The 14,388-nt window shown below is 41.5% G+C and overlaps 1 protein-coding gene across 1 annotated transcript in view; it reads right to left on the bottom strand.

Moving 5' to 3' along the window:
• Positions 1-628: 628 nt before the first annotated feature.
• vav1 (vav guanine nucleotide exchange factor 1) overlaps positions 629-14,388 on the bottom strand; it is a 50,337-nt gene continuing 36,577 nt past the window's right edge. The window contains exons 19-30 of the mRNA XM_080721118.1: positions 14,050-14,144; positions 12,785-12,804; positions 12,625-12,667; positions 11,392-11,528; positions 9,309-9,374; positions 8,557-8,588; positions 5,983-6,093; positions 5,623-5,710; positions 4,375-4,498; positions 3,446-3,520; positions 2,549-2,703; positions 629-1,102 (exon numbers count right to left, since the gene is read on the bottom strand). Coding sequence (XP_080577244.1) covers positions 1,055-1,102; positions 2,549-2,703; positions 3,446-3,520; positions 4,375-4,498; positions 5,623-5,710; positions 5,983-6,093; positions 8,557-8,588; positions 9,309-9,374; positions 11,392-11,528; positions 12,625-12,667; positions 12,785-12,804; positions 14,050-14,144 — 994 coding nt within the window. The 3' untranslated portion in view covers positions 629-1,054. The remainder of the gene's footprint in view (positions 1,103-2,548; positions 2,704-3,445; positions 3,521-4,374; positions 4,499-5,622; positions 5,711-5,982; positions 6,094-8,556; positions 8,589-9,308; positions 9,375-11,391; positions 11,529-12,624; positions 12,668-12,784; positions 12,805-14,049; positions 14,145-14,388) is intronic.

Raw genomic sequence — 14,388 nt, 5'->3', positions numbered from 1 at the left:
CCAATATCGGGTGTTTTCGATTATACATGGTTAAAATGGAGTTTGAATTTACAGTGGATTTGTATAGTTTGAATGTTGAACACTAGAGGGCGGCATGATATCATCCCCTGGAACCCCAAAAGAGTCCCTGTTAAACTCAACAACAGTGAGTCCAGTTTTCTCTGGTTGTGAAAAAATGTGTTTCCTACCAAGTTGCTCTCATTGAGTGAACATTAAAGAGTTGTGGTCAGTTGAACAGACTAGATTTATTCACAGCAGTGGACAGCGCAAAATGTCATCCCAGTGACTCCACCTCCCTCTCAGACTCTTACAGAAACCATTGCAGTGAAGCTGAAGCAGTGGTTCTCAGATCTTTTCATGTCAAGGATCTCCAAATGTATATGTATTTGGCCCCATTGGACCCTCATCTGAAAAGATTTTGTGCCAGGGACCCCCATGAGAGAAGATTTGTGTTTATTATAAAAAAAATTATAAAAATGATTCTTAGCAATTTTGGACCTATGAGGTTTCCACCCGACAAAGACAATGGGCCCTATTTTTGTCCATGCCCTATCCCTAAACATTTTTTTTTTAATATATTTCAAATAGGTGATCTACAAGCTCACAACGTGTCGATGTAGATCGGCTATTTGAAGTATTTAAAAAATATTTTTCAAAATATAAAAAAAGCCAAAGAAGTTTAGCGATTAGGGGTAAGGCATGGACGAAAAAATAGCTCAATAGGCCTGAATGTACCCTTGGTTGTTGTTACACAGATTCGACACATATCGTCGTTGTCGGGTGGAAACCTCATATATCCAAGTTTCAAATGTGTACGTTCTTTCGCAAAGTAAAGCCCTGCTTCATCATACAAGGCCATCGCACAAACGTAGTGAAAACAGCAGATCCACAAGCACACACCGCCTCGCACCGTGCTTATTAGATCGGCTGTTTTCACTAGTTTAAATCATTTTAAAAATGATAAATACAAAACAAACAGTTTTGGACATACAAGGTTTCCACCCGACAACACCGATATATATATATAGATACTGTATATACACATGCATCTCCATCAGTCATAATAGTCCTCCTCCACGTAGTTGGCTGGAAACAGGCCCACCTGGAGAAACACACACACAGACACATGGAAGAGTGTAAGATTATAAGATATCAACATCACTTTCCTTCACCAAAAATATTAACGCCAAGCGTTTGCCCCAGAAGACTAGGGATGCAAAGTTTCAAGTGTTTGTAAGACTTCAAACCATGTGCATTGTGATAGTTACCTACTCCTCCCGCGGGGGAAATTCGGGTATCGCAGCCCAACCCAGCTGCTTTTTTCAGCTTAACCCAGCTGAACCCTATGAGGCAGCCCACAAGGAGCGCAAAGGGGGGGAGCAGTGATAGCTAGAGCGGGGGATCGTACCTGCGACCTCTGGGGTCTCCGGAGTCCTAGGTATGGACACTAACCACTCAGCCATCACTGCTCTACCACTCAGCCATCACACACACACACACACACACATTGTGAGTGTGTGTGTGTGTGTGTGTGTGTGTGTGTGTGTGTGTGTGTGTGTGTGTAGGCCTGTCACAATTATTACATTGTCTAATCGCAAATATTTGAGATAATCGCAATTATTTCTGCATAATCGTCATAATCGTTTGCATGTTGAAAAATGTGCAGACATTTTCAAATATAAAAATATTAGAAATAGCATCAACTATTTCTAATATTTCTATTATGTATAAAATTATTACATTTCAATAATGTCTTATTATAAACATTTATTCACATGTTCAACGCCAAACACACAATTAAAATTAAATGAACCCATTTAGGCCTAGAATTATTGAATGCTTTAACCACTGAAAAATAGCAGATATACAAGCTCACAGCGCGGCACCGAGTGCTTGTAGACTTTTTCAAAAATAGCAGATATACAAGCTCACAGCGCAGCACGCGCTGCGAGCTTGTAGATCTGCTATTTTTGAAAAAGTCGCGAAAATGTGTGCAAATCTTTGAATATATGTATTTTCAAAGCGAACGTTTGTAACTCAAGTTTAGCTTCTGGGTGGTCCCTGGAACTAAATATTTTGAGATGCGGGTCCGTGGCCAAATACATATCATTTTGGGGGTCCTTCACATGAAAAGGTTTGAGAACCACTGACATTCTAGTCTCTCAAGAACAGACTAACTGAGCTCCATTTAAGTGAAAAGGACCTTTTCTTTGACGATGGCTGGCCAGATTGCTGACATAGAAACATAGGGTTTTCAAAAGAATCTTAGAAGGATTCAAAAGACACTTATAGAATCGGGTAAAAATTCTAATTTTCAAGATTTTTCAAAAATAGCAGATCTACAAGCTCGCAGCGCGGCACTCGGTGCCGCGCTGTGAGCTTGTATATCTGCTATTTTTCAATAGTTAAAGCACAACATAATGATACACAATAATGTTTACCCGTTCTAAATGGGTCAAGTTATTTGAGTGACAGTTAATTTTCAACTTAAATGTGTAATCCTGACAGCCCTGTGTGTGCATGTGGGAAGAACAATCCTCCGTCTCACCCGTCCGTACACCTCTCCCTTCCACCACCCGTTGTGAGCCTTCTTGGAGATGATCTTGATGGTGTCTCCCTCGCGCAGCGACAGCTCTGTGCGGTCCCTGGCCGAGAAGTCGTACCTGGCCCTCGCCACGCCAAACGTCTTGGCACTGCTGCCATCTACAGGACGCGGGGCACAAGAAAAGGCTGGTTGATGCTCATTACTTAACCCATTAAGACCTGGAATTATTTTATAAGTTAGCTATTGAATAATAGCAGATATACAAGCTCACAGGGCGGCACTCGGTGCAGCGCTGTGAGCTTGTATATTAAAGAGCTGGAGAGACAGGGAAATCCCTGTTACCGAACAAACACTCCCGAGCATGATTACTACTAGTAAGACACCTCAGGGCAACAGGGCGAGGGCGCGCTACTTTTCTGTTCTCTAATCTCTACCCTCACCATAATGTGTCCTTTGTCCTTTATTATTTATATGGAATTAAACAACATGATTGTATTATGTTGTCAGCAAATCATTTAGATGTCAGCTTACTATAGTCAATAGTAATGCAAACACCAATATTCAATGGAAAACTGTACCGAAATGTAGCAACTTCAACTCGTGTGATTGATTATTTCAGTAACATTAGATATTGAAAATGGAGTCCCTGCCCGGAATCACAACTATCTACTGGTAGTGCTATGGAACCCCCTATTCAGTTACAGTAGGAAGATATTGGGGAATAATTACAAGTAACAAGTGAAATGCACCATTTAAATTATTATGAAAGAACATAACATATTTAATACTATTGTCACGTTTGCATTCAATTCATGTTATAGCCTATTGTAAATCTCACACGTACATTTCTCAATCTTATACAATTTAATGGCTTGCCCTACTGGAGTCTTCTCTGTGTACCTCTCTGTGTTCTGTGTTCCTTTGAGCTAGCACCGGGCTCTCCTGCTGGTGCACTGGCATAGATATTATATCCACCTTTGTATAGGAAACATGGCCAAATATTGTAAAACGTACTGCATTTTACAATGTCTACTGGGCTGGCCACACACGCACGCACGCATGCATGCACACGCACACGCACACACACTCATATAACCCTAACAACAAGCATATAAACAGCTGCAACCACTTACAGTACAACACAACCACACTGACAAACTGACCGTACGGTATAAGTCAAAAGGTTCATATAACCAGTGAAAGGAAGTAATTATAATTTTTGCCTCCACTTGCTGTAATATACATACAGTAGAGTGCATAGAAAATGTATCATTCATCATTGGCACATATTTGCAGCAATCTTTCTGAGTTGAGCAATTGTGTACAGTATATAGTGTGCAATGTATAGCCTAGCAGCCTAGTACAGTATGTAGCCTATTAACCATGTACCAATTGCCATTTAAATAGCAGCAGCACATGATCGGGCTGTATTTTGATTGTCAGCTCTTATGCCTTAACTTAAAGGCCTGTCCATACTGTCTCCGACCACCGAACCTTTTGTCGGAGAGTTCAGAATTTCTGATGTGCAGCTTTCCGAACTCTAATTCTGGGTAATGCTTTTCAGAAGATGCGAGTGACGTCATTTTGTAGTTGAACCGGACCTTTACGACGAAAAGTTTGTTGGTCGGAGACAGTATGGACAGGCCTTTAAGTTAAGGCATAAGAGCTGGTACTTAAGACAATCAAAATAGAGCCCATATGTTTTATCTAGGAATCTCTAGGCCTCTGATGATTGCAGCCAGGCAGGCCAATAAGGAGGCAGGCCCTGTGCTCCCGACGGATAAACCGCCGGTGCTTTAACCTTTTAACAAAAAAAAAAAAGAACGTACGTGGGGAAAGCGGGTTGTTGGGAGCCGCGCTCTGCTCGGGCTGCTTGTAGGGAGTCTGCAGGGTGGTGTCCACCTCTTTGAAGTACTCCTTCAGCGAGTTCCTCTGGTAGAACTGGATCATCTCCTAGAGGACCAGAGGAGCCGGAGGGAAGGTCAGAGGTCAAAGTGACAGAGAGCACAAGATACCAATACCTGTCTTGTCTAACTTCTCCAAAGTGAGCAACACCAACAGCCACAACACCAGAGGGAGCGACCATGATCTGGTACCACCTATATTTAGAACAAACATGGGAAGAGTGCTCCTTCTACTGCTCTGCCACCAAAATGTGGAATGCCCTGACAGGCGTTCAGGAGATCACAAAAGGATTTAATGTAATTTCCCCATCTCTTTTGTACATATAACCTAGTGTTTGTATTTGTTGATGTGCATGTATTATCGTGTACATTTCCTATACTATGGTGATTAATTGAATACAATATGATAGGACCACAATGGTACAAAGTCCCACATAATCAAAATAAATAAATAATCGGTACATTGAAACTATACAAACTATAGGATGCCAGGTAAACAAATGAACCTGACATCTGTCTAATTAACATGCTAATTATATTTTAACATAAGCTTGCAGGGTCAAGGACAAGAGGTAGCTTGGATGAAGCTCGTAGTGTAATATATGCGGAGGATTTTGACTGTGCCGCTGCTTGCATAAACATGAAATGTGAAGATATTTTAATCTGTATTCCAGTCAGTGACAAGGGTACAATCCCTTGTATCTGAGTTGGAGATATGACACTTGGAACATGGAATAAAGCAAAATAAAATCTCATGACTGAACCATTTTGTCAGGCCAAATAAGTGAAACAGCGCGAAAAGAGCCTGTTTCCTAAAACAATGAACACAGTAAAGAAATAATTTTTAGGTATTATTATCCTCATTCTAAACCTGTGCTCCGCATATAGCCAACCAGTTGAATACATTGCAGAGACTGATGCTAAAACCTTTTTGCTTTAAAAACCTGAGACCATTCATGTTCATGGAAGATGCTTTTTAAACATAAAAGTATTCTATTGCTAGTTTGACCACTTCAAATACTATTTCATCTTATATAAACTAACTATAACTAATAGCCGAAAAGGTGTTGTGAGCTTGCAGATCTGCTGTTTTCGGGGCACAGAAGACATGCCGAGGGCACGCTGGATCCAAATCAGCCGTGGCGACCGAGGACTTTGATTCGTGACACTTACAATGATTCCCTTGAAGGCCTTCTTGTCGTTGATGCGGTAGAGTCCCTCGACAGAGGTGATCTTAATGTGTCTGATGTCCATGTTGAACCTGGGGGAGCACAAAGGGGCAGGAGAAGTTAACGTCCGTTTGAATGAGAGGCAGGCAAGCAGTACTGTGTTCCACCTGATACTTGGGTATACGGCGTATTCTGTGAAGAAAATGTTTCATTTTCATTTTTCACTTTTGCTCCAATCTGCACCACTCTTGACACAATGAGCTACTTTTGCTCATTTTGAATTTGAATCGTGAGAAGTAACCGTTCTGGTTTCCACCAGACGGAGACGATTACGTGATTTAAATCTGTTTCGTGATTGGCTCACTTGAGGCTGATGGCGAACTCTCCGCCTTCTTTCTGCCGGACCAGGAAGGTTCCATCGGAGCGCGACATCAGGAGGTTCTTGGCGGCCGTGCGGTCCATGTTCCCAGCAAACCTAGGAGCACAGGGGGCAAGAATGTCTTTATGCAATTCCTACTGTATCTTGTGATATGTTTTTGATAAAATAAGTGTGTTAAATAGCTCTATATTCCGATAGCAATCATCGCTATAGACTGCTTGTTCAGTAGTAGGGGTCTCCAGCTCTTTAATGAACAGAAACTATGTTTTCTTTTTCGGATTATCAATTTTATCCAATCAGGAGAGAGAAGGGGCAGCTGTGGCTCAGGGGTAGAGTCTCCGTCTTAGAACACGGAGGGTTCCCAGTTCGATCCTGGGCTCCACCAGAGTTAGTGTCGAAGAGTCCTTGAGCAAGACTCGGAACCCCTAGTTGCTCCCGGTGAGCAGGTTGGTGCCTTGCATGGTTTCCACCGCCATCGACGTATGAATGTGTGTGTGAATGGGTGAATGTAATGCACAATCTCTGTAACGCGCCTTGGGTAAAGGCGCTATATAAATGCACCATTTACACAACTTATACATCATACAGGATAAACAAGTGAAAATGGAAGTGATGGAGGAAAAAAAAGCTAATGTCGAACAGACACACTAAATGAAAGCTGATAAATGACGTTTGGTATCCTGACTTGAACTCTTATTTTCTGTTCACCAAAGAGCTGCAGAGATGGGGAAACCCCTGTTACTGAACAAACACTATACTTCTTCACTTCACGACGTTTATATACACATTTGCCTTACAAGCCAAGCCCCTCAAAGTTTGTCATCGTCGCCTGTTATCGCTATGGTCTAGCACACAACATGTGCCCATGTCAAATCTGCATTTCCCACTTTTTTAAAGCACTCCACTCTGCAAAATAAAAGTGCACTGACTAGCACACAGTTTTCAACAGGGGGTCCTCAGAGTTACTGCAGGGGGGTCACCAACCTTTGATTACATTAACCCATTTAGGCCTAGAATTATTGACTGCTTAAACTGTTGAAAAATAGCAGATATACAAGCTCACAGCGCGGCACCGAGTGCCGCGCTGCGAGCTTGTAGATCTGCTATTTTTGAAAAAGTCGTGAAAATGTGTGCAAATCTTTGACTACATGTATTTTCAAAGCGAATGTTTGTAACTCAAATGTTGCTTCTGGGTGGTCCCTGGAACTAAATATTTTGAGATGGGGGTCCGTGGCCAAATAAATATCATTTTGGGGGTCCTTCACATGAAAAATTATGAGAACCACTGACATAGTAGTCTCTCGAGAACAGACTAACTGAGCTCCAGTGAAGTGAAAAGGACCTTTTCTTTGACGATGGCTAGTAGCCAGATTGCTGACATAGAAACATAGGTTTTTCAAAAAATCTTAGAAGGATTCAAAAGACACTTATAGAATCGGGTCAAAATTCAAATTTTCACGATTTTTCAAAAATAGCAGATCTACAAGCTCGCAGCGCGGCACTCGGTGCCGCGCTGTGAGCTTGTATATCTGCTATTTTTTTATATTTAAAGCATAAAATATTGCGTCATATTGTGTTCAGGCCTAAATGGGTTAACCCCTTGAACCCTAGCATCCCCACTCTGAGGAGAACACTCGCCGAAAATAGCATATCTACAAAGCTCACAGAGGCGTTGCTATTTTCAGGCAAACTGGTTTTGTGATGTACAGGGAAATAGGAGCAAACTGTGTACAGACTAAGTATTGAGGGTTTAAGTGGTTAAATGAACGTACATGTTAACTGAAAAAGTGCTCCTCGGAGCACAGGTCTCCGTCAGGTGAGGTTGGTAATTGTGGGCCAGCAAGGAATTCGGAATTCGACAATCAGTATGGAATATGAAAAGTCCCCGGACTGAAAAATCTTCAAGACCCCTGGACCAGTGCCTTGTTAGGAGTTGATTCTAATTTGATGCTATGCAGTCAGTCGCCTTTTGGTAATGTCTCATGGGTTAACCCATTTAGGCCTAGAATTATTGAATGCTTTAACCAGGGAAAAATAGCAGATATACAAGCTCACAGCGCGGCACCGACTCTGTAAGCTTGTAGATCTGCTATTTTTAGAAAAAGTCAAGAAAATGTGTGCAAATCTTTGACTATGTATTTTCAAAGCGAACGTTTGTAACTCAAATTTTGCTTCTGGGGGGTCCCAAGAAGTAAATATTTTGAGATGGGGGTCCGCGGCCAAATAAATATAATTTTGGGGGTCCTTCACATGAAAAGGTTTGAGAACCACTGACATAGTAGTCTCTCAAGAACAGACTAACCGAGCTCCAGTTAAGTGAAAAACACCTTTTCTATGACGATGGCTGGCCAGATTGCTGACATAGAAACGTATAGAATCGGGTCAAAATTCTAATGTTCACGATTTTTCAAAAATAGCAGATCTGCAAGCTCGCAGCGCGGCACCGAGCTTGTATATCTGCTGTTTTTCAATAGTTAAAGCATAAAATAATGATACACAGTAATGTGTATCCCAGCATGTTGTTTTTGTGTGAACACGCATAAAGCTGTTGCTACCTACCAGAGGAAGCCAGTCAGCGTGGGCGTTGGTCTCTGGGGAGGAGGAGATCACAGTGAGGTTAGCGGTCAGCAGTGGTGTAAAGTAACTAAGTACATTTACTTAAGTACTGTACTTAGGTACACTTTTGAGTTATTTGTACTTTACTTGAGTAATTTCCAATACTTTTACTTCTGCTCCACTGCAACTCGGATCCAAATATTGTACTTTTACGCCACTACATTTATTTCAAAACTCTAGTTACTAGTTACATTGTAGATTTGTATTATTATTACAAAACATACATTAACCACTTCAGCCGTGTATACTGTATACATTTTGGCCATTTGAAAATAGTCGCTCTAACAAGCTCACAATGCGTCGCGATGCAACGCATTGTGAGCTTGTAGATCTGCTATTTTCAAAACATTTTATATATTTGATAACTTGAACTTGACATTCTGCACAATGAGTACTTTTACTTTTGGTACGTTTAGTACATTTTGATACCAATACTTTTGTACTTTTACTCAAGTAAATGTTGAATACCAGACTTCAACTTGTAAAAGAGTACATCTACATGGCAGTATTGATACTTTTAATTAAGTAAAGAATGTAAGGTTTACAATACTTCTTGCGGAGATGGAAGAAGGATTGTTTTACTTCAGAATACTAAAAGACGTAAGGTAGATATACTTTGTTACAAGTAGAAGACCCGTGGTAAAAATGTTTGCGAACCCCTGGGTTAGAGAGTGAATCAGTGGTGCTGTACTTACAGAGACGAAGGGCTGGACTTTATTGGTTGGAAACACTCCCGTCTGGCCACTGGTCAGATTTCTGCCCTGAGTGACACACACAGTAACCAATCATAAAGAGTCAGCACAGAGAAAGACGAAGAACACTCTTGGAAATAGCAGATCTATTTTCGATTAAACAAAGTATAAGTTTGAAGTGAGCGTTGCATTTCAGCATGTGTGCGTGTCTGTGTGTCTGTGTGTGTGTGTGTGTGTGTGTGTGTGTGTGTGTGTCTGTGTGTGTGTGTGTGTGTGTGTGTGTGTGTGTGTGTGTGTGTCTCGGCTGCTCAACAGCACCTGTGTGTATGTGTGTGTGCGTGCGTCTAAAAGTATTGAAAAATTGACATACTAAAGTAAAGTGAAAGTACTTGAAAATTCTACTTAAGTAAATATGCTTTATACTTTTTTACTTTCTGCCACTGTCTATTTACAGTACATGCTGTGCAGAGAAACGAGGAATGATTGCAGAGAAGCAGGATGAGTCTAGAGAGAGAGAGAGAGAGAGAGAGAGAGAGAGAGAGAGAGAGAGAGAGAGAGAGAGAGAGAGAGAGAGAGAGATGCCGAGACAGGAGGGGAAGAAGATTTACAAAAATGAAAGTTGAAAGCCGAGAGACGAGAGCACTACTGCACCTCCGTACAATGTGCACTAACCACAGGAAACACTCTGCATGAGAACACCCTGAAACAATGTACAGTGTGTGTGTGTGTGTGTGTGTGTGTGTGTGTGTGTGTGTGTGTGTGTGTGTGTGTGTGTGTGCACATGCAAGCGTGTGATTTGCATGGCAATTCTCAGCCTCACTGAGGAGGTAACACTCTGTAATCACATCCGTGTCTGTTTGTGTTGTCTTTTGTCCAATGCATCTCTAAAAGTAATGACTGGATTGGTGCTGCGATACATTTGGTGGGGCAGAAAACCTGTATCTCCCATTGGTGGTTAACCCATTCAGAACGGGTACACTGTATTGTGTATCATTATTTTATGCTTTAACTATTATTTTTGAAAAATCGTGAAAATTAGAATTTTGACCCGATTCTATAAGTGTCTTTTGAATCCTTCTAAGATTTTTTTGAAAAACCCTATGTTTCTATGTCAGCAATCTGGCCAGCCATTGTCAAAGAAAAGGAAGGACCTTTTCACTTAACTGGAGCTCAGTTAGTCTGTTCTTGAGAGTACTACTATGTCAGTGGTTCTCAAACCTTTTCATGTTAACGACCCCCAAAATGATATTTATTTGGCCACGGACCCCCATCTCAAAATATTTAGTTCCAGGGACCACCCAGAAGCAAAATTTGAGTTACAAACGTTCGCTTTGAAAATACAAATATTCAAAGATTTGCACACATTTTCATGAATTTTTCTAAAATAGCAGATCTACAAGCTCGCTGAGAGCTTGTATATCTGCTATTTTTCACTGGTTAAAGCATTCAATAATTCTAGGCATAAATGGGTTTTAAAAGTACTAAACTTTTTTTAGTTGAGTAGTAACTAAAGTTTTCAAATGACTGTAGTGGAGTAAAAGTACAATATTTGGATCTGAGATGCAGTGGAGTAGAAATATTGGAAATTGGAAATACTCAAGTAAAGTACAAATACCTCAAAACTGTACTTAAGTACAGTACTTGAGTAAATGTACTTAGTTACTTTACACCAGTGGTACTCAACCTGTGGGTCGGGACCCCCAGGGGGGACCCCAGATTATTTTGAGGGGTCCCCAGATGATTGGCTTGTTTTCTCACTCATCAGTAAACAAGCGAACATAAAGTTTAAGTGCATAGAGGGTATCTGCACATTTCTAAAGCGACAATGAAAGGACTTGTAAGACCTTTTTAATACCTCTAAAATGACGAATTAAACACAGGCCAAATTGTCAAATACTATAAGAGGCAGAAATTGTGAAAATAGCAGATTATAGAATCGTGTTAAACAAAACCTAATGCCTCAACTCCTCCAACTCCAAGTAGTGCTCGTCAGGGTGGGGGGGGTCCCCAGTTAAAATATGATTATTTGGGGGGTCGCGGCCTGAAAAGGTTGAGAACCACTGCTTTACACCACTGATATATATACCTCCCACCACGGTAGATCAACCTCGGCCTTGGTCAGCTCGATGACGTCGCCCGGGGCCAAATGAAGTGGTTGGCCGAACGCTACGGGAGGGGGCGGTAAACCGTAATAATCCTGACACGCCTCCATCTTCGGAAATCCTGGGATGAGAGACACAGACAGACAGACAGACAGACAGACAGACAGACAGACAGACAGACAGACAGACAGACAGACAGAGAGAGAGGGACACACAGAGACAGAGGAATAGATGGAGAGGTGGTTACAGTATAGAAAAAGACAGGAACACTAGATAGAAAGAGAGAGAGAGAGAGAGAGAGGTTGGAAGGTACAGTACAGATGACAAGAGTAGGGGGGAGAGAGACAAGAGACAGTTATGTAATTAGTTCTGTATAACAGTGTTGTTTTTGGCAGTTTTAGTCATAGTCTTTTGAATAAAATGTCATTTAGTTTTAGTCATAATTTAGTCACCTGAAAAGTTTTAGTTTTAGTCTAGTTTTAGTCGACTAAATATCATAAGATTTTAGGCGACTAAATCTACAGTTGATTTAGTCAACTGAAATGTATTTTGGCAGGCCTTGATGACATCGTAACGGCTGATTTTACACTTGGTTGCGTGCTGAAAATAGCCGATCTACAAGCCAAGCGCGACGCGTTGTGAGCTTGTAGATCTGCTATTTTCAGCACGCAACACCTGAGAGCAACCAAACATAAAATGACTCTCTTCTCCCTCACGTTTTAGTCTAGTTTTTATTTTGTTGACGAAATTGTCAATATATTTAGTCTTAGTTTTAGTCATCACAGCTTAGTTTTTATTTCATTGTTATTTCGTTTTCGTCAGTGAAAAAAATGCAGTCGATACTCGATAAAAAGTTTTTCTTCATAGTTTTAGTCAACGAAATCAACACTGCTGTATAATGAGTCATAATTCTGTATTAGAGCTTGCTTGCTTGTTTTTCATTAAACATATCATTTCGTCTCTGTTGGGTGGAAACAGAGACGAAACAAAACTGTCACTTTTCGGGATTCAAATTCTAAAGCATCAAAAGTAGCAGGTATACAATATGCTATTTGTGATGCTTTTGTACGCCGCTGCCCTGTGATCTAGTCTAGGGCGTTAATTTTACGAGAAAAAGAAACACGGTAAGTTTAAATATGGAGATATTGAGATAAGAGGTTTCTGCCCGACAGTAAGGATGTATTCATTTGAGTCTGTGTGTGCTGCAAAATCCTCACCTAGATTTAAATGCCTGTGCGGAGAAGATCTCTGTGTCTTACTCTGGACGGAGCAAAGGAGAGAAGCAACGTGTCACATTCACTGTTTTTGTATTCAACAATACAAAGTCCTTATGCAACTCAAACACAAACAACAGTCAATGCTTGTGGTCTGTCTCACCTTCTTTCCTCCTGAGTGATCTGAAATACAAAACAACAACTGTTAGGACGAGAATTACTATAGCCTGGGTAGTAAACCAATACTGTAATGCAGGGTTCCCCAATTAGTTTTCCCCAAGGGCCAAATTATGTCTAGGTTACCAAGCCGAGGGCCACAACATTGCAGGGGGCGACGGTGGCGTTCCCGCTACTCCAGTGACAGTTCAGACATCGTCATTGTCGGGTGAAAATCTTGTATGTCCAAAACCGTTCGTTTTGCATTTATCATTTTAAAAATGATTTAAACTAGTGAAAACAGACGATCTACAAGCACACAACGCCTCGCACCGCGAGGCGTAGTGTGCTTGTAGATCGGCTGATATACTAGTGTTCGGCTGATATACTAGTGTTGTTGCTGCTCTTATACCACCACTATTACTGGGGTTGGTGGGGGCCAGACAGTAGCCCCCCGTGGGCCGCAAATGGCCCGCGGGCCGCCTATTGGGGAACCCTGCTGTAATGTGAATTCCACGATCGGGATGGTCTATTATACCAGGCTAAACAATTACTCCCCCCGCATGGACGCACACATTCCAACACTTCAATTTAAACTATACATTGTCTCTGTCGGGTGGAAACCTCACCTCACCAAAAACGGTCACTTTTCAGGATTCAAATTCAAAAGCATAAAAAGTAGCAGATCTCCAAACTCGAGAGCTTGTAGATCTGCTACTTTTGATGCTTATGTGTGACGCTGTAGTGTGATCAAGTGAAAAATAATCATCAACTGGGGGGACACTCCACTCTGACCAGCACTTGAAATGTAGGCGTTGCAAGGTGTTGTGAGCTTGTAGATCTGCCATTTTCACAATTCTTGCCTCTTTCTTATATTATTTGACAGTTTGGCCAATGTTCGACCAGTTTATATAGTATAGTTTGTTGATTACTTTTGACGCAGTAATGGTCTTTTTATTTATTTTCTTAATTTTTTATGATGTATAAAAAATGTCTTAAAAGTCCTTAAATTGTCACCTCACTGTCATCTGGGGACCCCCCCCCCCCCCCCTGGGGGTCCCGACTTAAAGGTTGAGTACCAGTGAAGAAGGGAATTAACTTTAACAACACAAAAGGATAGACTATGGAGAATTGGAGATACAATTCTCACAGACAGACAGGCACGCACGCCACGCCACGCCACGCCCCGCACGCACGCACGCACGCACGCACACACACGCACACATGCACAGTACTGTATGTTATAGCACAGCCACAAAACACAACACAAACCTGAGTGGCGTCCACAGGTAGGCACCCTGCCTAAACACTCTTTATGGGCAGCCATTCGACAGCGGGTACAGCGGTAGCCCTGGAAAAACGTCCCTCTGGGGGGAAGAGAGGGTTAGAGTTTTACGGTAAGTATGATTCAGCTTTTGTTCAACTATTTAAGCCCTATACGTATAAAGTACATTCTCATAAGACTAAAGGTGAAGATAGCCGATCTACAAGTTTAGTTGAGTGGCTGAGTAGGTGTAGAGGCTGCCGTAAAACTCATTTTCTTCATATCTTCATACTGTATATCGATCCTCTCTCCCTAAATGCTCATTATAGGAATGTGTGTTTGTGCCT

Source organism: Nannobrachium achirus, assembly GCF_963921795.1.
Source record: "Nannobrachium achirus genome assembly, chromosome: 3".
NCBI lineage: Eukaryota > Metazoa > Chordata > Actinopteri > Myctophiformes > Myctophidae > Nannobrachium > Nannobrachium achirus.
This window is presented reverse-complemented; position numbering and strand designations above follow the sequence as displayed.